This window comes from Prionailurus viverrinus, chromosome B1 (genome assembly GCF_022837055.1).
Source record: "Prionailurus viverrinus isolate Anna chromosome B1, UM_Priviv_1.0, whole genome shotgun sequence".
Taxonomy (NCBI): Eukaryota; Metazoa; Chordata; class Mammalia; order Carnivora; family Felidae; genus Prionailurus; species Prionailurus viverrinus.
Genome location: NC_062564.1, coordinates 175,194,424 through 175,218,654, shown reverse-complemented (window position 1 = coordinate 175,218,654; position 24,231 = coordinate 175,194,424). Strand labels below are relative to the sequence as shown.

The 24,231-nt window shown below is 40.2% G+C and overlaps 1 protein-coding gene across 1 annotated transcript in view; it reads left to right on the top strand.

Annotated features, from left to right (window-relative positions):
* NWD2 (NACHT and WD repeat domain containing 2) overlaps positions 1-24,231 on the top strand; it is a 182,036-nt gene that overhangs the window by 79,556 nt on the left and 78,249 nt on the right. Inside the window, exon 3 of the mRNA XM_047856983.1 lies at positions 12,177-12,293. Within this exon, the coding sequence (XP_047712939.1) occupies positions 12,177-12,293 (117 nt within the window). The remainder of the gene's footprint in view (positions 1-12,176; positions 12,294-24,231) is intronic.

Genomic DNA, 24,231 nt, shown 5'->3' with positions numbered 1-24,231 from the left:
TTAATTTTTTTTTTCAACGTTTATTTATTTTTGGGACAGAGAGAGACAGAGCATGAACGGGGGAGGGGCAGAGAGAGAGGGAGACACAGAATCGGAAACAGGCTCCAGGCTCTGAGCCATCAGCCTAGAGCCTGACGCGGGGCCTGAACTCAGGGACCGCGAGATCGTGACCTGGCTGAAGTCGGACGCTTAACCGACTGCGCCACCCAGGCGCCCCCATTCTTCACCTTTTATAATCTACAAACTGCCCCTATTCTTGTTGATTCACCTGCCACAGCATTTCTTAGAAATTCACCTTTTTCTTCCCATTTCACAAGGCTCTGTCTTTATTCAGCCTTCTGTTTCTTAGATGCTGAATGACTATGGCATTTTCCAATTCTCTCCCAGCACTGGACATTTTGTCTTCTGGTCCAGACTGTCCACAGCTGCTCAGATCATCTTCCTTAAACAGTATTTATCAGATTTAATTCATTGTAAGATGTTTCTTTTCACATTTTTACTTCTCAGAAATCAGAATTCATCTTACAAATAGCACATCCTGATGTAATTGGCAGTGCATTTGTGTTTTTAGTGGAACATACAGTATTGGAGCAGCCTACAAGGCCTGATGTTTTGGATTCAGTAAAATACAGTGAATTATGTCATTTATGGAGTGTAGTAGAAACAGCATGAATTTTTCTGTTAGAAAGACTAGGATTCAAATGCTGGGTCTGCAAGTTACCAGTTCTGTGAGTCTGAACAAATTGCTTGATTTCTTTGACATTAGTTGACCGTTCTGTAAAATGAATGGGGGGTAGTGTTTATCTTCCCAGATTGTTTTGCGAAGGCACGAGATGACACAAAGCCCCTGGCACGTGGAAGGCACTCCGCCAATGTTCATTTGTTACTGCTGCTTGCCTTTTTAAGTCTCTTCTCCTGATTAAGAACCCGGTGTAATGAAATGATTTATGTGCATTTTCTTTTGCCTTTCTAAGTACAGCAGGAGACTTCTGACCAGAAGCATCTATCTGTCTGAGGGGTGCTCAGTGTCTCGTACAGAAGGAATACAAACGGGAAGAATGGTTAGGAAATACTGTGCCGCATACAAGAAAGACCAGAACCTTAAAGGTCAGGCTGTTGGCTTGAGAGAGGATTTTGCTAAATTCGTTTAATCCTTTAGCACATCGACCAGTACTGTAGGACTCTGAGCCTGGAGGTCTAAAGTGTAGAGAAAAGGGCCGAGTTTGTCCATAAGGCAGAACCAGAACCCTCCCCCTGTAGCCTCCTGGAAAGTGATAGAAGGAGAGAGAAAGGCAGAGTCAGCACGTACACCTTTCCTTTCCTTGAGTTCTGCTTCAGAGAAGGGGCCGTGGGTTAGATAAGTGAAAATGAGTGGGAAAATAGGTAGTACTAAGGGCACCTTGCCTGTGCTCTCTACTTGGGACTCTGGAAAGAGATGGCCAGACAGTAACCACCCTTCCCCGACCTCACCCCAACCCTGCAAACAGACCTGGGCTTGGCCACATCATGGCCGTGGCAGCAAGTGACGATTAGGCTTAACTTTCCCAGGCTGCTCTCAGTTATCGTGTGTCATATATTCTGAGTTAAGAGCCAGTGCTAGTCGCCACGACCGGAAGAGGTGGCCGCACAAAAGGCCGTGGTGAAGAAACTGGATGGAGCATGGGCCCATGGCTTGGGGCAGCTCATCCACAGCAGGGGAAGCTGGCCTGGCTTGGTTGGAGAGCAACACGAGGCTCTGACCCAGCTGAGAGGGAAGGACCAGTCCCTGGGTGACATGATGCCAGCAGCCAGTGGGTATCACCTGGGGGCCATGCCCAAGCACTCTGTTTTCCCTTCAGGATATGAGGTCACCTGGATATCATCTTAGGGAAAAGAAGCAGGGGAACAGGGAAGCCATGTCTTTTGAGAAACTCGGCATTTTGATCCAAGAGAGAATAAGCACCTAACAGAGTCGTGGAAAACATCAGTTTACACTAAGGTTTAAATTGGATAAAACTGAAAGTTCACGGTCTCGTGCTAGCCAGAGGGTGGAGACTTGGACAGGAGGCACAAACTGGTCTTAGACAGAATTAAGAAGCTGCGCTCTCTGTATGTATCCGAGTTGTAGGCTGAGTGAAATTCCATGTGTCTTACACTACCTTCACCTTGCTAACGATTACCAAGTTGAGCAATCGCTTGGTCTCACACTGAAGGTCCATCCGCGGTTGCCCCCACCCACTCTTCCTCCGCCACAGCCCTCCTGCTCTGTCGAGCCCAGCCTCCTGCTCTATGCTGATTTTTTTCCTTGCAGCCGTCTGCCTGCTCACAAATCTCAAAATGTCTTTGCCTCCTGAGTTGCCAGAATACATCATTGGCTTTATAATTGACAGGCTGTGTTGTGATGCCCTTGGTTTTTTCTCCACATTGTCAACTGATGGACTTTTCCATTTCCTGTTAATCAAATGTGTGCTTCTTAAGTGAAATGTATATCCTCTTATGGAATCACAGGTTGTTTCACTCAGGCAAGCACTTCAATTTGTCTAGCTCACTTCACATTTCAGTTCTGCCCATCAGTGCCTGGACAGGTCTTACCAACTTGATATTCCGTAGAAGTATTATAAGTGTGTGACATCATCTTTCTCCCATCCATGAGCCCATTGGTTACAAGAGGGAAGGAAGATTAATAGAGATGAGAAAGAGAAGGAAAGCAGTATGTCATAACTGACCTTCATTGTTCTAGTGTGATTGTAAGTGTTGGCTCACCATTTCTGCAGCACGGAGCGGCTCTTCTGGAATTCTCCTGCCTGACTTCCCAAAACAGTCTTCTTGTTCCTCCTTTACCTGGTGTGCACAGACAATCTTCTGCCTAATATTTCTCCTAAATATAGAGCAGTGGCACTGTGGGGAGCTCCAGAAATTACTGGAGGAGCTATATACTTTGCTGAACATTTAATTCTGCTAAATTGTGGCTGGCTGATTACCCCAACGCTGAAAATCACCCAAGAAGATTAGTCCTCCAGTAAGCAGAATGAGAGATCCTCATTTGCAGGTGACATTTACGTGTCCCAGTTGGGTACAATCACTGTGAAGCCTTTCTCAGATTCTTAACACAAGGCACCTATTTCTTCCTATCCTCATTTTTTATTTCTTATAGTAGAGAGAGGAGACCTTTTAACAAGACTGTGCCGTAGAAAGAGCACTCTTATTTAAGAGATCTGATTTGTCAATAATTAGTTGTAAACCATCGAAAAAGTAACTTCAGCTCAGTTTTCTTGTTTCTTCTACTTGATCTGTATTTTCTTTTGGCTCCCACAGTTAATTATGCTGTGACCTCATCATCTCTTTATGAACAGGCTGTCACATTTCTGTCTTTGGGGAGCTTCTATCTAGAAGTCCCTCTTCTCCGAAGAACAGCCTCCTGTACATTTAACCTTCAAGTCCAGACTTCCTCACTAATGTCTCACCCTCAAGTCCTCAGGGCAGATTTAGGTCATTGGTCCCATGGGCCTCATGTATTTATTCACAGACATTGACTGAGCTCTTGCTCTGCACGAGGCAGAGTTGTGGGTGCAGCAGATACCACAGTATTGAAAACGAACCTAGTCCCTGCCTTCGTGGAGTCGTGAACGGTGGTGACCAGAGTGATGCTGGCTGCAAAGGGAACACAGGGTGCTCTGGGCGTGCACAGTGGGAGGCTTCCTCAAACTTTGAGGCCTCAGGATGGCTGCTGAGGAACTGATGTCTAAGCTGAATCCTGAAGGATGGGTAGATGCAGATGCTCACGTTGAAAAGAAGAAAAGTTCAGGCAGAAAAAACATATTTGCATAGGCAAGTTTGGAAAAGAACTTGAACATTATGCTGTACTCACTGCCTACTAGGCACTTACCCTGAGTGCTGTGTGTGTGTTTAATCATTGCTGTGAGCCTAGCTAGTAAATTCCATCTTCTCCATTTTATTGCCTGGGGATGCTTAGAAATACAGAAGTAAATAACTGCTAGAGATCTCATAGCTAGTAAGCCGCAGAGTCAGGTTTGACCCAAGGCCGTTTGGCCCCAGTGTCCATGCTCTTCAATCATTGTACCAAAAAGCCTCTTATGTTCACATGTTCACAAAAATGTGTATGGCTAGGTACAGGTATGTAAATATAAACATCTATGTAAATATATGTGTACATTTCAATATATATTTATACACTTGTACAAACACATGTGTGGAGGGCATATACAGAGCTAGAACATGAACAGTGAGGGGGGAACGTGATAGGAAATGAGGGTAGGGAGTTGGGTAGGGACTAGATCATGGAGGATCTCATAGAGCAAGTCAGGGATTCTAGATCCGATCTTCAGGCTGATAGGAAGCATGGGAAGTACCATAAAGTAAACAGCCCAGGTTCAAATCCCACCTCCATACTTGCGACCTCTGGGGCTTTGCACAGGTTACTTCTCTCTGCCTCAGTTTTTTCATTTAAAGAAGAGAGACAATATTCTTGTCTGTCTCGTAAGTTTAAGGAGTAAATAAGTTACTCTGTGTAGTATCTGGTAGAGTAGGAGGAAATCTTAGTTCTGGTGATCAGATCTGCATTCTAAAAAGCTCCCTCTGCCCACCGTGTCATCAATAGATTAGAAGGAGCAAGGATGAAGGTAATGCAGGGAGTCGGAGTAGCAAGACAGGCACAGGTGCACTCCGATGCGGTGCTTGCTGAAATCCCAGCGATGAGAACAGAGCCAACTTTGGGTCTTTCACTCGGGCACCTGCTCTGTGGACCTGCCACCAAAGGAAGCCGGTCCCTGGTTGCTGCCTAGCTGCTGTTCCTTCATGGAGTGGGCTTCTCCAGCTTCTACTCCATGGCCATTGGCTTCTAGCTTGTGGTTCTTTTTTCTGCCTCCAACAACAACTGCTCCCTTCCCTCTGCCTCCACGTTCATTAGGCCTGAAAAGTCCAACGTGCTGCCTTACTCCGTGGTTTAGTTTTCTTCACTATCACATCATAATTGTTAGGGCTGTCCAGAGGCTAAATCTCCAAGACATAGAGGCCTCAGGTGTGAGCAGTTCATCATCCTCATGAGGCTTTGGCTGAGGCATCACCCACCCTATGTCATACTCTTGGAGCCTTCTGGTGATTGTGTATGACCACTTGTCTCAGCCAGTCCTCCCTGGACTTGATTTAGCACCTGACTTTCCCAGAAAAGCCCCATCTTAGTCATGTCCCCATATATCTTTGTCCTATATGTCATGACCAAGAGAATAATTGCGAGGTGACCTAAAGTCAAGACTTGCTATAGTTCTAGTAAAAGGGTGGCCGTGGATGATGCAGAGCTGAAGAGGGTTGTTTTTCTTATATCCTATGCATCTTAGGGAAGTCATTCTAACCAGAGCAAGAATTACCATACCTGTAAACCGTACCTCCCCAGTTTCTGGAGAACCTAGTCTGAGGTTTAAGACTCCTCCTTGTTTACATTCTCCTGCAAGGTGAACATTCTAGTAACAAGACACAACTAAATCAAAATCAAATGAGTGCTGTATTGACCTTGGAAGTTATGTCCATATCACCATAATGTTGCCCTTGTTCAAAACTTTCTAACCTGCTGTGTGTTCTTTTGAATATTTTTAGTGGTGGCAGATTTTAATCCCTTTAAGGATAGGTCTGATTTTTTTTGAAAGAGCTTAAGGCCTTTTCAAAGCCATGTCTTACAATGTAAAGGCCAGTAAGGCTGGGAAAATACCATTTTTAATAAAAACAAATCTAACAGTAGAGTGACAAGAGGTTTTTTCAATACAAAATAAGATAATTCCTGCAGAGGAAATGCCCTGGGCAGTGGCAGAATCGTTGGCATGAACAGGTAGCCTCCCATTATAATAATTTTGAGAAACAGCCTTCGTTTCAGTACTGTGTCTATTCGAAACCAAAATCGGCCATACTGTCTCTGTAGTTACACTTTTGTCTTGCATTCAGGTAGCATCATATGATAGCATGGGAAAATCGAGAAGGAACCTATTTTGGAAAATACTTCAATTCAAAGGCTGTTTCTGAAGGAATGATAGTGTGAAGCCATGGTAAATGCCAATTTGACCTTTTTTCTGGTAAATCATAAGGTTATGTTTGGTTTCTTACAGGCTGCTTTGTGTTTGCTGGGCAGTCTTGGTATTTAAATGGTTATGTCTGATTCGAGTGGCCAAATTTGTTAGGGCCTTTATTTGCTGGCTTTTTGTTTTCAGACCAATTCAGCATATTAGAATCATGATAAATTAGCTTTCCTAAGAATATTTTAAAGCAAGTTAGATGGCTTTAAGTACAAAAAGATAAAATCAAATTACTTTCCTGAGTGTTTATATTTCATGATGAAATAAGTAAAGGCACATAAAATGTGCTGTCAACAAGTTAGTATTCCAATAAATAGTAAATTAGATTCAGTGTCTGCAGTGCTTGGGCATTAGGCTAAAAGCTAAACTAATTTTTGTAAGTATATAATAAATCTTGTCTTGTTGGGCACTTTGGATTCCAACCACTTTTTGCCAGTTATTGATCATGCGAATAGACGGCAGATTTGCCTGCCTAAAATGGTGTTTTGTGTTGCATAAGTTGGATGTTTCCTTTATTTATTTCCTCTCTGCCTTCATGGTTGCTTGATTTTATCTTTTTTCATCATTTTCTGCCCATAAAGACGTTTGAGAAAGAATAACTTAAGGGAGAAAAGCTGGAAGCAGGAGAACATTTAAACAAAGTGACCAAAGTAAGGAGACGTGGCATTAGACAGCCCTGGATGAGGGCCATGGTGGCCAAACTTGAAGAAAGTCAGTAAGCAAAACTTACTACAAAAGACTTCCATTGGTGGCAGATAAATCATGTGTCCCTTAGGCTTCTATTTGAAAATATAAGTGAAATCCTTGTTTTGACTCATACCCTGGTCATTTGTTCCACATATATTTATTTAGATTTTATTGTTGACTAAAATCGTAGGCGCTTGATTTAAACATCTACTGTTGTTGCTCTTGGTTCTACTGTGAGTAGGAGACGGAAGACCTGTAGAAAATTACAGTACTAAATGGATGCACAAAGTGTCATTGAGATGACAACCACAAAATCGTCCCCCTTAAAGTGTGTGATTCAGTACTTTTTAGTATAGTCAAAGTTGTGTAAGCGTTACAATTTTACAACCTTGTCATCACCTCAAACAAAAGTCACTCTCAAATTGGCTGTCACTCTCAAATTGGCCTGTTCCCCTCCCTCCCTGCTCTAGCCAACCATTAAACTGTTGTTTGTCTCTGTAGATTTGCATGTGCTAGACATTTCATATACATGGAATCATATAGCGGATTCCTTTGTGACTGACTTTTTACTTAGAATAATGTTTTCAAGTCTCATCCATGTTGTAGCATCAGTATTTCACTACTTTTTATTGCCAAATAATATTCCATTTACAGATATACCACATTATACTTCCCCATTGATCGCTTGATGGACATTTGGACTGTTTCCACATTTTAGCTATTATGAATAATGTTGCTACGAATATCAGTTTTTGTGTGAACGTATGTTTTCATTTCTCTGGGAGAACTGCTCGATTGTGTGGTAACTTTGTGTAACTGAGTAACTGCCAGGCTCTTTTCCAAAGTGGCGGCACCATTTTATATTCCCACTAGCAACGTATGACACTGCTCCACATTTTCATTAACACTTGTTATTATCAGTCTTTTTAATGGCAGCCACCCTAGTGGGTGGGTATGAGGCATTATCTCATTGTGGTTTTGATTTGCATTTCCCTGATGACTGATGATGTTGAGTATCTTTTCATGTGCTTATTGACAATCTATATATTCTGTGAAGAAACGTCTACTCAGATCTTTCGTCCATTTTCAATCAGCTTGTCATCTGATGGAGCTGTAGGAGTTCCTTATGTATTCTAACTGCAATTCCATTATCATATAGGGTCCTCTTTCTCTTTTTTTAATGTTTAATTTTGAGAGAGAGAGAGAGAGAGAGAGAGCGAGCGCGCACGAGCAGGGGAGGGCAGTGAGAGAGAGGGAGAGAGAATCCCAAGCAGGCTGCACGCTGAGTGGAGCCCCACACAGGGCTCGATCCCACAACTGCAAGATCACGACCTGAGCCCATATCAAGAGTTGGACACTTCACTGAGAGACCCAAGTGCCCCTCTTTTTACTTTCTTGACAGCATCTTTTGAAGCACAAAACTTTGATTTTGAGGAAGTCCAACTTCTCACCTTTTTTCTTTGGTTACTTGTACTTTGCTATCATATCTAAGAAACCATTGTCAAATCCCAGTTCACAAAAATATACTCCTGTGTTTTCTATAAAACTAGTTTTAATTCTAAAACTAATGTCTGTGATCTATTTCAAGTTAATTGTTGTATATGATGTGAGGTAGGGTGTCAAACTTCATTGTTTTGTATGTGGATCTCCAGTTGTCCCAGTACCTTTTGTTGAAAATATGATACATTCCTCATTGGATTATTTTGGCACCCATGTTGAAATCTGCTGACCAGAAGTGTGAGGATTTATTTTATTCCATTGAATATCCGTATGCCAGTATCACACTGTCTTAATTATTGCACCTTTGTAGTAAGTTTGCATCTGGAAGTGAGAATCCTCTAACTTTGTTCTTCCTTTACAAGTTGTTTTAGCTATTCTGGAATAGCTAAATAGCTCTTGAATAGCTAAATTGCTAATAGCTCTTGAATTCCCATATTCTGGGTTTTAGGATCAACATGTCAATTTCTGTAGGTAAGCCAGCTTGGGTTTTATAGTGATTGCTGTGAATCTAAATATTAATTTGGGGGGCACCTGGGTGGTGCAGTCGGTTAAGCGTCCGACTTCAGCCAGGTCACGATCTCGCAGTCCGTGAGTTCGAGCCCCGCGTCAGGCTCTGGGCTGATGGCTCGGAGCCTGGAGCCTGTTTCCGATTCTGTGTCTCCCTCTCTCTCTCTGCCCCTTCCCCGTTCATGCTCTGTCTCTCTCTGTCCCAAAAATAAATAAAAACGTTGGAAAAAAAATTAAAAAAATAAAATAAAATAAATAAATATGAATTTGGGGAGTATTGCCATCTTAAGTCTCCCAGTTCATTTACTTGGGATGTCTTCCAGTTTGTTCAGATCATCTTTCATTTCTTTCAGTAGTGTTTTATAATTTTGAGAGTGTAAATTTTACATTTCTTTTGTTAAATCTATCCCCTAAGTTTTTTATTCTTTCTGTTGCTGTTTTGTTTGCTCATTGCTGGTGTACAGAAGTACATTTGGTTTTTGTATGTTGATCTTGTATCCTACAACCTTGCTCAACTCGATGGTTCCAACACTTTTAGTGGTTTTCTTAGGATTTTAATATATAAGATCGTGTTATCTATGAATAAAGATAGATCTACTTCTTCCTTTCCTATCTGGATGCATTTTATTTTTCTTGCCTAATTGCCCTGACTGGAACATCCAGGAAAGTGTTGAATAGAAGTGGTGAGAATGGATATCCTTCCCTTGTTCCTAATCTTGAGGGCAGAGTTTCCATTATTAAGTATGCTATTAGTATATGCCCTTTATTCGGGTTAAGGTAGTTAATTTCTATTCCTAGTTTTTTGTGTGTTTTATCATAATGGGGTGTTAGGTTTTGTCAAATGTTTTTTCTGTATCTGTTAAGATCATTTGATTTTTTTCCCTTTATTCTACTGGTATAAAGTGCATCACCTTAGTTAATTTACTGGTGCTCAGCCAACTTTGCATTCCTGGGATAAATACCACCTAGTTGTGTTGTGTAATATTTTTTACATGCTGCCGGATTAGGTTTTCAAGTGTTCTTGAATATATTTGAGTATTCTAGAATCTTCTCCTTTTGTTTTATATTCATGAGATACTGCCCTGTCATTTTCTTATATGTTTGTCTGCCTTTAGTACGAGGGTCACACTGGTCTCAAAGAATAAGTTGGGAAGTGTTCTCCAATTTTTGGAAGACTGTGAAGAATTGATAGAGTTCACAACAGTGCATCCATCTGAACCTATGCTTTTCTTTCAAATTCCTACTTAATCTCTTTTCACATTTCTGTTCATATTTTGTTTTGTCTTGAGTCTGTGTGATTTGTCTCTCTCTAGGTATTTGTCCATTTAAGTAATCTAATTCATTGGCATATAGTTGTTCATCGTATTCTCTAATAATCCTTTTTCTATTTCTATAAGGTCAGTAGTAATGCCTCTCTTTCACTTGTGATTTTGGTAATTTTGAGTATTTTTTTTAATGCAGCTAAAGTTTTGTTCCACTGTGTTCAGAGAACTTTTGGTTTCACTGATTTTCTCTATTGGTTTAATATTTTCTTTAATAATTTTTTTCACTATATTTGTTACTCATAGTTATTTTAAGACCCATCTTCTCAGAAACTATGTATGATTTATACCAACTTAATTTCATTGAGCTAGCATACTTCCTTATAACTCTATTCCCTTTTTGGACTGTTTTTATATAGGTTACATATCCAATTATATTTTATATAATTTTATGTCCTTTAAAGAGGAGAGGAGAGCAGGTATATATTGATAGCATTTGCTATATCAAACTTTATATTTACCATTTCTTTTTCTATTCATTTGTTCTAAATCAGACCTTTCCTCACTTATGTCCAAACAGTGTCAGCCAAAAGGATGGAAAGCAGACTGTCTGAATGACTGTTAATCTGTGCGTGGTACAACTAAGTGTCAGCATTCACATTGCAGATCTGTGTGTTTGACAAGTTATTGGTAGATGGCCAAAAATGTCTTGTTCTAATAATCTCAGTAACTTACAGTTATGCCAGATTAAAGTTTCTGTTATGGTGAAGTAGTCTGTATCTGTGCTTTCCAACATGAGAGTCAGTAGCCACGTGTGGCTATTGAGTATTCGGACTGAATTAATTTTAATTTATATTTAATTTTAAATAGCCAAAGTTATAGGCTCTCATACAGGACACTGAAGTTATCATCTCAGATGACTCCTTCCTTAATACTGTGATTAAACTTTGTAAGGTAGATTAAAGGGAAGAACCCCCAAAATATATGATATTCATCATTTATCATAAAACATAAGGATATTTTTTAAGAAGTTGTTATATCTTTGTCAGCCATCTAAAAACTCCTATGCACATAGACAAAGAACTGGTGCAGACACACCCATGCAGGGCCATGGCCAGGACACGGGAGGTACGCGAGCCCTTGAGGTCCGCTTGGGGCACCATGGAGGACACACACTCTGTGGCTGCGTCTCCGTGAATGCCATACAAACAGCCAGTACGGAGGGGAGGTTCTTTTTCTGCTTGTGGGAAACAAGAAAAAGGAAATCTTCAAAGCTACAATTGGAAACATTTACCTTATGTATGCAGAACATCAGTTGAGTAAAGGGAAGGAAACCCATAATGCTCTTCATAGATTTTTCAAAGAGTGTGCTTGCGGAAGTTTTCACAGACTCTCAGCATCTTCCCTCATACTCTTTGAAGTAAGGAAATAGAGGATCCTATTATCCTCACTTCTCATTAAGGCATACCGCCTTTCATTGTTTCCAATACATGTTTCTCAGACATATATTGATGAAAGCCAAACTGCTCTCAGATGAAACAGACATAAACAAAATGTCTATTCCCGTGGGATAAAGCATGATAAAAATAAATACATAAAACCTAAAAACACGTGTTAAGAAATGTAGATGTTTCCCTCTAGGTCAGTATATATTAATGCCCATTATGGTTTTCCCTTCTCATATTAAGATGCACAGCACCATTATACACTATTGTTTAATTGTCTCAAATAATGTGGTTGCCATATCTCATATTAAGATGCGCAGCACCATTATACACTATTGTTTAATTGTCTCAAATAATGTGGTTGCCATATCCCAAATAATGTGGTTGCTTCCAGACATGTTTTTGAACTCCTGTTACCATTTCAATATAAGGAAAAGTTGGTTCCACAAAACCTCTGCTGACAGTTAACATTTCATTCTTCTCTGGGCCTATGTCAACAGTATAATAAAGAACAAAAGACATTACAGTATGCACACCTATCATGGGGTAAAACAGTATATCTGTTTGGGTCTTAAATATAATTTTCCCTCTTAAGGGAAAACGTGCTGCAAAGAGGAAAGTTAAAAGTCACGTTAGCTTAACACTGTAAGTAAGAATAAAGGTAAATTAAGTTTTCCTGCAGGTAAACTAATGTTGCCTCATCCATTCGTTCCCAGGTCATAGATCTCTACTGGGGCATCGATGAGGACGAGTGGGACAGCCCCGAGCTCCAGAAGACACGCATGAAGCAGCTGGAGGAGTGTTTGAAAACTTCCGCAGGTCCATGTTTTGTTGTGGGTATAAAAACACTAATGCTTTATATTAAATTGTAGATGACTGTGAGAATTGTTGTTGGTTTGTGATTCTTAAGGGACTTTTAGTTATTTTGAATGAGGAACAAATCCTGGCTTTTCTCTACCTATTGAAAAACTATAAACTGTCTCCTTGCCCTAAATGTGTGAGAACAAAACCTTCAGCTTCTCCATAAGCAGCACTGCAAATTCACGGTGAATAATTCGCAGTGGTAATCGAAGGGGTGACTTGGGTCTGACAGCAGTTTCCCCCACACCTTGTGATTAGCAGTAAGGATTACTGTGTCCGTGTACAGTAAGTAGCCCGATTTTCCTTACAGGGTATAATGTATTACATCAGTGTCTCCCTTTCTTGACACCGGAATTGTTGGCAGGTTGTTGTTGTTTTTTTTTAACACACTGACTGAAACATTTGTTAAAGTAAACCAATGTAGGACATCAAATCCACCAATAGAAAGTGATGCCCTATGGGAGGAAAAAATTCTTCAGAGTGATTTTCAGCTAGATGCTCATTAAAGGCTACAAATGCACAGGTTTTTCAAGTGAGACATATTTTCCAAAGAATACGTACTCTTCTATGTACACACAGTGGTAGTATGACATGCGGGTCACTCTCTGGCAGGTGATTGTGTTAAATCACTGCCTTAATTTAGCTTAAGAAAGAATTAGCTTATCCTGAATCCAGACAGATTTTAGCAATTGATATGGAAGTTACCCCTCTCAACACAGAGATGTTGAGGCTGATAGATGAATCTGAAACTAGTGAATGCTTCAAAGAAAATATCATACAGTTAAAAGCCTAGAGTTAGTGTGTCAGCAAGAGTTTTTAATATTTATTTGCATTTCTATTTATATTCAGTTCCACAAAGGATTAGGAAGACAGAGGTGATATCAGATATCCAGCCACGCGATAGTGAAGTTTTTCCTGAGGATAATAAAGTGCATAAAGGTTCTACAGCATGTTTAGTATCAGTATATAAATTATTTACTTATTTGCCAACTACTTAATGCCTCTGTGCCAGGCCTTGCTCTTAGTGCTGGGGATATGGTGGGTTGACCCATATGAAATGGTTATTTTGTCTGCCACTTATGATTTAACCTTAGTTTTGAACTAAGAAGGTAAAACTCCCTGCCCTTAAGCAAAAACAATATAAAAACAGAGAGGGGGACAAAATAGAGGAGACTCTTAACTATAGAGCACAAACTAAGGGTTTCTGGAGGGGTTGTGGGTGTAGGGATGGGCTAAATAGGAAGGGGCATTAAGGAAGACACTTGTTGGGATGAACACCGGGTGTTCGCAGAAGACTGATAAAACTAACCACTTTCAAAAGTTTTAATAATTATTGGGCACATACAAATAAAATAAAGAATAAATTGCCAAAATAAATAAATAAATCAGACAAAAAAACCCCAAAAAACTCCTTGCCCTTTCGAGAGCTTAATACTCTTAAGTGGGCCCAAAGGGAGAGGGTAGGCAAAAATGAAGAAAATAAGGAAAATAATAAGTGCTATGGAGAAGAATACAAAAAGGAAGGAGAAGAGGGAAGACCCATGAGGGGAGAGATTTGTTATTTTCGGTAGAGTGGTTGGAGACAGGCCTTACTGCTAAGGTGTGGGTAGTGCCTGTGAGGGGAGATAGGAGGAAGGACGGGAAAGAACCAGGTATATTTCCAGAGCAGAGTGTTCCAGGGAAAGGACTTGGGACCATGCTTGGCATGTTCAGGGAACAGTATGAGCAAGAGGGGGGAGGACAGGATGATCTTGGGCTTGCTCATCTTGAAGTTGGCTGCAGAGATTTTGCTTCCAATGACCTGAGAAGCCACAGAGTATTTTGAGAAGACTGAAGTGACCTAACCTCTCTTAAGGCCCACCATGGCTGCCAGGTGTAACATAGAGGGCAGAGCGGGGAGCCCCCTTAGAGCGCTAATGCAGGAAGCCAAACGAAAATACATGACTTAAGGGGTTGAAGAGTGGACATCTAACAACAGTGTCCTGTGGTCTGAACAGAACAAGACAGTCCTGAAAGCCATGTAAGATATCTGAAGATTTAGTAGGGGAAGAGGAATTAAGACCTTTTCCATAGGTCTTCAGTGGACAAAATTAGGACCGGCAGCTGGAAGGAACAAGAAGACAGGCTTCGGCTTCAGCTCCAGGTGAAGAAGTTGGAAGATACAGTACTCACTGGTTTGGGGGGGTCGCATATCCCTGGGCTCTGATATGTCATAGCTGCCTGACAGTGGAGGAGTTTCTTTACTACCCTCAGCCTCAGTTTCTTTATCTGTGAAATGGGGATGATGCTGATAATAGTTCTCTGTCTCCTGGGGTCCCTCTGAGGATGAAATGACATTCCAGAGCACTTTGTAGTGTCTCGTATCCGGAATCCGCAGTAAGTGTTGTTTCACTGTTACCTCTCAAAACTGTCTAAAGATGAAATCATCCGGCCCAGAGTGCAATGAGTGCATCATTAAGAAAGTTGTCATCAAAGGAGAGGGTAGGGGTGCTGTACAGGAGACTCAGTGGAAGACAAGTTAGACCAGGTTCCGTGATGCTTGGAAAGCCCAACTGGGGAGGTCCGCCCTGGGGAATCACGGTTGTTATGCTGTCCTGATTCAGCCTCAGAAAAGTCAGGAATGAGAGGGACATTCTCCACAACCCCCCCCCCTTTTTTGTCTCCCTGTAGAGCATCATACCCAAACTACTAAAATTAGCCACGGCCATTAATTCTCACAATTTGCTGGTAGGGAAGTGAATAAAGACTGCCAGCTTCAGCAGGTTCTGAGAATAAAGGTTAAATGAGAGAACATAGGAACAGCTTCATTGAATGTAAACAAATGATTTATCCCTTCTCCTGTTCCATGTTGAAACTCAGGGGAACCAGGATGAAACCCTGTGGATACAGCCAGGATTACTCACCCCAGTGATCCTAAACCAGGCAAGACTTCTCTCCCTGCTTATAAGAAATATAGTACGTCTCTTATGGCCTTTCTTGTTGTAACTATGGTAACAGCAGGCGTGCATGTGTTACCACATGAGCTCCAGTTTCCTTGCCCAATGCTTCCTTGCGTTACTTCTAGAAGTCATCATGACCCCTGTGGCTTGCAGCCCATGGCATATTATTCCCCCTAGTGCTAAAGTCTTTGGCAGGAAAATTCGCTATTGCTGAATGACAAAGTTTGTGTATTTTCAAAGGCTTCACAAGTACTAGCCTTATGTTAGATGCAGATAAATTCTGCAACCAAACAAAGCTCGTTTTAAGTACCCGGGGAACTGAGACCCAAAGGGAACTTGGACCTAAACGTTCTATGTGCTTGGCTCTTTCCAGCATCCTTTCCCAAAAGCGGTCCTTTGGGATATGGCCTGAGGTCGTACAGTCAAGAAGGCTAATCCTCCACACCTGTCTGTGCACATGTTTGATCACAGGATGGGATGGCATCAGGTGCCTACACACGTGTCCAGTTTCTCAGAGGATCCACTCAGGAGACCTGTCATACTGAGAATACATCATTTTCTTGTAGGAAAGCACACGCAGTGGGAAAAAGCCACACTTTGTATTTCGCAACCTGAGTTAGAGCCCTGGTTCTGACAGAGCCGTTAACTAACCTCACCCTGCTTTAATTACCACATCCATAAAATGGGGAAATAACCATGAACTACAGCAAACGTAGAACAAATATCAAAGGTTTGCTGTAGGAACCAAATGTGATAGTTCTTGATAAAGGGATGCACAACCATTAGTTATTATTAAAGTGGGATTTATTTTCAAGTGAGACTAAAACGCTTTTACCCATAATGGACATTTATGCAATACTGGACATTTTTCCCTTTGAAAATGGTGATGATAGTCTAAATGTAGAAAAGCACTAAGACTCGATTCACACCATCAGATAATAGGAGCAGATAATAGAGTCAAATGTTATAGGGGTTTTGAGTTCATTCTTAACAAACGTTGTAAAATGTAGAGTATATATTCATTTGCTGGATAGGAATTTGCTGGAATTTACTTAGACCTTGACCTGCTCCCAAGGAGGGGTGTTGACCAGGACCGCACTGTTTACAGGAAGACAGCTTACACCGGAGTCCAGGTCCTCATCTTCAGAGAGTTGCCTCAGCCCCCACCAAGTGTGGGAAGCTTAGCAGAATCTTCCCCACAAACCTGTCCCACCCACTTAGTCCAGAAAAACCTCTTATGAAGGGGGAGGGGGGATGCCCTTGAGCAGAGTTCTCATATCCGTGGCCCTCTTCGTGATGCATGTTTATGGAGAGGAAGCATTTTCTTGTCATCCTTCCAAATTTGGAGTACCCCAAAAGAATTGCTTGTGACATTTCAGCATTGACCCTGGACCTTAGGTGAAGGCCTATGTCTTGGCCAAAGTTCATTAAAGCAACTGTTGGCTTGAGGAACTGGGAGTTTGAGAAGCTTCCTTACAGGATTAGAAGAGCTTCCGCCAAGGGTGTCAGAGCTGTGGGAGATGCAGACAGCGTCTCGCTACATTCCCTCAGTCCAGAGTGGGTGATGTGGAGATTTACTGAGGGAGAGGCATTGGCAGGCTACCCTAGGGGATTCGAGCCAGGCCTGTGCAGCCAATACAGGCAGCTCCAGTTACCACGGACTGAGACAGGTAAGAGGTGATTCCATGACTTCACATTCAGAGGGCCATTCCCCATATCTTAAGAGTTGGGACAAAGAGAATGCGGCGTGCTTTGTCAAGTTCCAGAAGTCTCAGGGAGCCATAGTCCATATAGCATCCTCACTGGGGTACCAGACGTAAACAGACATAATCTGTCAGCATTGGATAGAGAAGCATTCCAAAAGAACGGAACTACTGCCATCATTCTGACCTGAACGTAAGTGGATGCACACCCATCTTCCACCCCACCCCACCCACCCCTACACACACACACACACACACACACACACACACACACACTACCGTCACTGGCACCAGTGGTACTTGCAGAGAGCACTCTTGCCGACCACAGACGGCTCCTGGCAGCTGCACTTGAGACTATGCACAAAGTGGGAAGAAGGAAGCTCGGAAATAGACATTTTCAACTGGGCTAAATTTCAAAACAGAAATATGAAAACAGAAAGAAAGGGTTGGACCAAGAAATCGATCACTATTGAGCAATTTAAAGTTTTTCCACTAGGCAGAAGAATAAAGATGAGACAGAGCAAGGTCCATAGTTGTTACTGGTAAAAATGAAGCCTTTCCATATTTGCACATCACAGAGGGACACGAATGGAGCCTACAGCACACGGATCCGTTCCTTGTCACCTGCCCCCACTCTCCTCCAGCTGCCATGATGCTTCAGATTTGGGATTGTTTTGGTTTTTTAATAATTTTCAGTGAAGGAAAACTGTACAGTGAGAGCTCTGAAATCACTGAATTTGAAAGATGTGTTCTCACAACAGTTTAGCTTTGCAAAATATTTCATTTTATCCACATTCCATTATATGGTTGATTTACCGTTTTAGGTATACTAAATTAAATAGAAACATGAAAAAAGAATACAAGTGCTTAGTCTCAGTTTGTACTTTAAAAAAAATACGCAGGGGTTGTGTATGATTTAGTTCTCACATTTATAGGTACAGGTTTACTAGTCAAAACATATGAAAAATAGAAAAATAGTCATTGATCAGAGCTGGAAAACATTTAATCAATCTAGATTTTTTTTTTAAGTCCTTCCCTAAAAAAATTAAATAAAACTTAAGCTGAAGCCTTAGATTTTCAACATGAAGTCTTACAGGGGCACCTGGGTGGCTCAGTTGGTTGAATGTCTGATTTTGGTTTCGGCTCAGGTCATGATCCCAGGGTCATGGGATTGAGCCCCGTGTGGGGCTCCGCACTGAGCGTGGAGCCTGCTTGAGATCTGTTCTCTCTCTCTCTCCCCCACCCCTCTGCTCCTCACCCTGAATTGCATACTCCCTCTAGAAAAAAATTTTTAAGACATTTGTATAAAATTAAGCTTGTCCAGTTGAAACCAACTAGTTACTGTAGCTCTAAAATAGGTTCCAGTTGAGTTCCAATAAATTACCTGGTTATCACCCAAGTAATGATAGAATGAGCAAACACTGAAAATTATTGAAAAGGAAGCTAGTTATCTTGTTTATAGAATCCAAGAGATTCCTTTAGTTCATTTTTGCTAATATATATAGTTTAAGCACGGTTTCACAGTAAGAAGAATTATGGACCAAAGAGAGAACAGGAGAGCAGTCAACCTCTGTATAACTTAATTGGTAAGAAAAAGTGTTCATTGGAAACTGTAGTCCAAAGGACTTATGTTTCCGAGTGGAATTTCAACCACTTAAAAAATTATAAATACGCTGTTTTTACAGAGATAGTAGAGCTTTGAAGATATCAATGATTAGACAAGTTCCATGTCCAGAGAGAAAAGTCCTTTCTTGGTGAGCTGGCATTACATTTGGAGGAGGGCCAAAAGTAAACACAGTTTTCTCCATGAGACATGTGCTGCTCAGTGGGCAACATGGAATAATGGAAAGCTGGGATGAAAAAGCAGAGTGGTCTTCTTCCACAATCTCTTACTGTTTAGAAAAACAAAGTCCACTGAAACCTAACATGAATATTCAAGTCCTGCCATTGACACATTTGAATTCAAAGTCAACTGAATCCAACTAAACCTACAACCTAGTTGCACCCAGTTCAAGTACTGCAACTGACATGATCAGCCTCTTCTCCTGCCTAACAGAGAGGAAAAGGAACCCATAAATAACAGCTCTTCTAAATACAATACCCAGACAAAAATAGACACATAAATAAATGGAACAGAGTAGGGAGCCCAAAAACCCACACTTATATGGTCAATTAACCTATGGCATAGGAGCCAAGAATATACGATGAGGAAAAGATAGTCTTTTCAAAAAACGGTGCCCAGAAAACTGGACCACTTTCTTTACACCATATGCAAAAAATCAAAACGGATTAAAGAACTAAATGTGAGACCTGGAACCCTAAAACTCCTATTAAAAAACAACAACAACAACAAACATAGGCAGTAATTTCTTGGATATCAGCTTAGCAACATTTTTCTAGATATGTGCCCCAGGCAAGGGAAACAAAAGCAAAAATAAACTATTGGGACTATACCGAAATAAGGTTTTGCACAGCAAAGGAAACCATCAACAAAGTAGACAACCCACTGGGAGAAGATTTATGCACATGATATATCTGATAAAGCATTAATATCCAAAATATATGAAGATCTTACACAACACCAAAAAGCAATAGGATTTAAAATTGGGCAGAAGAGGGGCACCTGGGTGGCCTAGTTGGTTGAGCGGCCGACTTCAGCTCAGGTCATGACCTTGTGGTTCATGAGTTTGAGCCCCACATCAGGCTTACTGCTGTAAGCACAGAACCCACTACATATCCTGTGTCCCCCTCTCTCTGCCCCTCTCCTGCTTGTACTCTGTCAAAAATAAATAAACATTAAAAATGGGCAGAAGATGTGTAGCAGCAGAAGAACCATATAATCCAGTAATCCCACTGGGTAGTTAGCCAAAGAAAACAAAAACAAATTCAAAAAGTTACATGTATCCCTGTATTTTATTGCAGCATTATTTACAGCAGCCAAGATATACAGTCATCACAAGTGTCCATTAATGAATGGATAAAGACTCTGTGAAATATATATATAGATATATAGATATCACAATGGAATATGAACCATAAAAAATAATATCTTGCCATTTGCAACAACATAGATGTACCTAGAGGGCATTATGCCAAGTGAAATAAGTCAGGGAGAACAAATACTATATGATTTTCCTTTTTTTGTAATTCCAGATTTTTACTTAAATTCCAGTTAACATACAGTGTAATATTAGTTTCAGGTGTAGAATTTAATGATTCATCACTTACATACAATACCCAGTGCTCATCACAACGTGTGCCCTCCTTAATACCCACCACCCACTTAACCCATCCCCTCACCAACATCTCCCCCAACCCAGCAACCCTCAGTGTGTTCTTTTTAGTTGAGTCTGTTTTATGGTTTGCCTCTTTTGTCCCCCCTTGTTCATCTGTTACATTTCCGAAATTCCACTTATGAGTGAAATCACGTTGTCATTCTTGGACTTATTTCACTTAGCATAATACTCTCTAGCTCCATCCACATCATTGCAAATGGCAAGATTTCATTGTTTTTGATGGCTGATATTTCATGTGTGTGTGTGTGTGTGTGTGTGTGTGTGTGTATCCATTCCACATCTTCTTTATCCATTCATCAGTCAGTGGACATTTGGGACCTTTCCATAATTTGGCTATTGTTGATAATGCTGTCATAAACATCAGGGTGCATGTTTCCTTTGAATAGGTATTTTTGTATCCCTGGGTAAATACCTAGCAGTGCAATTTCTGGATCCTAGGGTAGTTCTATTTTTAACTTTTTGAGGAACCTCCATACTGTTTTCCAAAGTGGCTACACCAGTTTGCATTTCCACCAACAGTGTGAGAGGGTTCCCCTTTCTTTAGCCATTCTGACAGGTGCGAGGTGATATCTCATCATGGTTTTGATTTGTATTTCCCTGGTGATGAGAGATGCTGAGCCTCTTTTCACATGTCGGTTAGCCATCTGGATATCTTCTTTGGAAAAATGTCTGCTCATGTCTTCGGCCCATTTTTTAACTGGATACTTGTTTTTGTGTGTTCCATTTTATAAGTTCTTTATAGATTTTGGATACTATTTGTCATAGGTGTCATTTGAAAATATCTTCTCTATATGATTTCACTTATATGTGGAATCTAAAATAAATTTGAACGGGGCATCTGGGTAGCTCAATTGGTTGAGCATCTGACTTCAGCTCAGGTCATGATCTCACAGCTTGTGAGTTCGAGCCCCGTGTTGGGCTCTGTGCTGACAGCTCGGAGCCTGGAGCCTGCTTCAGATTCTGTGTCTCCCTCTCTCTGCCTGTAACCCACTCACATTCTGTCTCTGTCTCTCTCAAAAATAAATAAACGTTAAAAAAATTTTAAATAAATTTCAACAAGCAAATCAGCAAAACAAAACATAAAACCCAAAAACCAAAAACAAACAAACAGACTCTTAAATACAGAGAACTGGTAGTTTCCAGAGGGAAGGTAGGTGAGGGAGTGGGTGAAATAAAGGGGATTAAGAGGTATAAAATTCCAGTTATAAAATAAATAAGTCACAGAGATGAAAAGTACAGCACAGGGAATACAGTTGACAAAATTTTAAGAGCATTTGGTGACAAATAGTGAATACACTTATTGTGGGAGCACCAAGTATAGAATTGTTGAATCTGTATGTTGTACACCTAAAAATCCTAAATATTGTATGTTAATTATGCTTCAGTAAGAAAATAATAAATGTAATGCGCAGAATACAATGAAAATTACAAGCATGCAAAGAATCGAGAAAATATGATTAATAAGCAAGAAAAAGTAGATAATAGAAGTCAGACCCCCAGATGACTAGATAGAGTTGACAGGCAAAAGCTGTTGGATAACTATTTTTAAATGCTAATGAAAATAGATGAAAAGTAAGGTTAAATGAATGAGAAGATGGATAATTTCAACAAAGACATGGAATCTATAAAAAATATGAAAGAATCAAATGAATATTTTATAATTAAAATATATACAGTGTCAAAGTTGAAACTTACTTGATGGGCTTAATAGTAGACTCAACACAGTAGAAGGCAAAATTAGTGAACTCAAAGAGAAGTCAGTTAAAATATATGTAAATTGAAGCATAGATTTTCTTTAATAGAGTAAAAGAAACAGAATAAAATAGACGAGACATGTGAGGTACAAATCGTCTCACAGAAGTATAACTGGTGTCTCAGAAAAAGACACCGAGAAAAAAGATGTGAAGTAACAAGTGAGAATTTTCCAAAACTATTTGAAGACATCAACCCACACAGATTCAAGAAGCTCAGTAAACTCCAAGGAAATTGCACCTGATCACATTTTAGTAAACTGCTGAAAAGCAAAAATAAAGAGGAAAAAAAAAACACCTTAAAATCCATCAGAGAGAAAAAAATTATTACCTTCAGAAAAACAACAGAGAGCCTATCAGTTGACTTTTTAATAGAGAAATTCTTGAAGTTAAAAGACAATGAAATAACATCTTTAAAGAGCTAAAGGAAAAAAAAAACAAAACAGCCAAGCTAAATGGCTATACCTAGTGAAAGTATCCTGCAAACACAATAAATTAAGAGGTTTTCAGACAAAAACAGAAAGACCTTGTCATCTACATTCAAAGGAAAACTAAAAGATGGTTTTCTGCCTTAGAGAAAATGACTACAAGGAGAAGTTCAAATCCATAAAAAGGAATTAAGAGCACTGAAAAGGATAATGTCAAAGAGTATTGACTGTATTAAGCAACTAATGCTGTGTAGGGATGGTAACATGAAAGGCAGATATAAGCCCATTATAGCTCAAAGGGCAAAAGGGACAAATGTGGTTAAAGGTAGTGGTTACCTCTTTTAAAGGTAGTCTTGCATTACTTGGGAAGTGATAACGTAAAACTTAGAGCTTATCTGTATTTAGTGAAGGATGAATATTATACCTATATAGGTTCTGCTAAACATAGGTATAATATTCATTCATTATAATGAATGATATAAAAATTTCATGTAAGAGATTAAATAGAATAACTCCTCTAAAAGAGGGCTAGAAAAGAATAAAGCATGGATGCAATAAATAGAAAGGTGGAAGCCTTAACCCCAACTATTTCATTAAATTTAAAATAAACTAAACACTCCAACTAAGATACAGATACAACTATGTGCTGTCCACTAACAAAAACAAAGTTTTGTCAGGCTTTACGCTAAGGGTTTAAGCTAAGAAGACATAGGGACATTTCATAAGATAAAAAGTTCAATTCAGTGGGAAGATGTAATATTCCTTTAAGCACCTAATAATACGGCTTCAAAATACAGGCACACCTCGAGATATTGCAGGTTCAGTTCCAGGCCACCACAATAAAGTGAATATCAAAATAAGGTGAATCAAATGAATTTTCTGGTTTCCACTGCATCTAAAAGTTATGTTTACACTGTATTGTAGTCTATTCATAATAGCATTAGGTCTTAATAAAACAGCGTATAATTGTATAAATGTAAATTGTCAATTTAAAAATACTTTATTTGGCTAAAAAATGCTAACCATCATCTGAACTTTCACTGTCATAATCTTTCTGCTGATAGAGGGTCCTGCCTCGATGTGGATGGCTGCTGACCCGTCAGGAAGGTGGTTGCTGAAGGTTAGGGTGGCTGTGGCAATTTCTTAAAAGAAGACAATGAAGTTTGCCGTATCAAGTGACCCTTCTGTGTAGCATCAGGTGCTGTTTGGTAGCATTCTAACCCCAGTAGAACTTTTTTCAAAATTGGAGTCCCTCCTCTCAAACCCTGCCAGTGTTTCATCAACTTAGTTTATGTCATATGCTAAACCCTTTGTTGTCATTTTAGTAACCTTCACAGCATCTTCAGAAGTAGATTCCATTTCACTCCATTTGCTCATCCGTAAGAAGGAACTCATCATCTGTTAAAGTTTGATCATGAGATTGCAGCAATCCAGTCACGTCTTCAGGCTGCACTTCCAATTCTGGTTCTCTAGTTATTTCCACCACACCTGCAGTGACTTCCTCCACCGAAGTCTTGAACCCCTCAAAGTTTTCCATGAGGGGTGGAATCAATTTCTTCCAAACTCCTGTTAGTGTTATTTATATACTTATGCTTAATTTCCCCATGAATCATAAATGTTCTTAATGGCACCTCAGACCATGAATCCTTTCCAAAAAGCTTTCAGTTTACTTTGCCCAGATTCATCAGAAGAATCACTATCTATGGCACTATGGCTTTACAAAATGTATTTCTTTAATAAGACTGCAAGTTGAAAAGACCCCTTGATCCAGGGGCTGCAGAATGGTTGTGTTA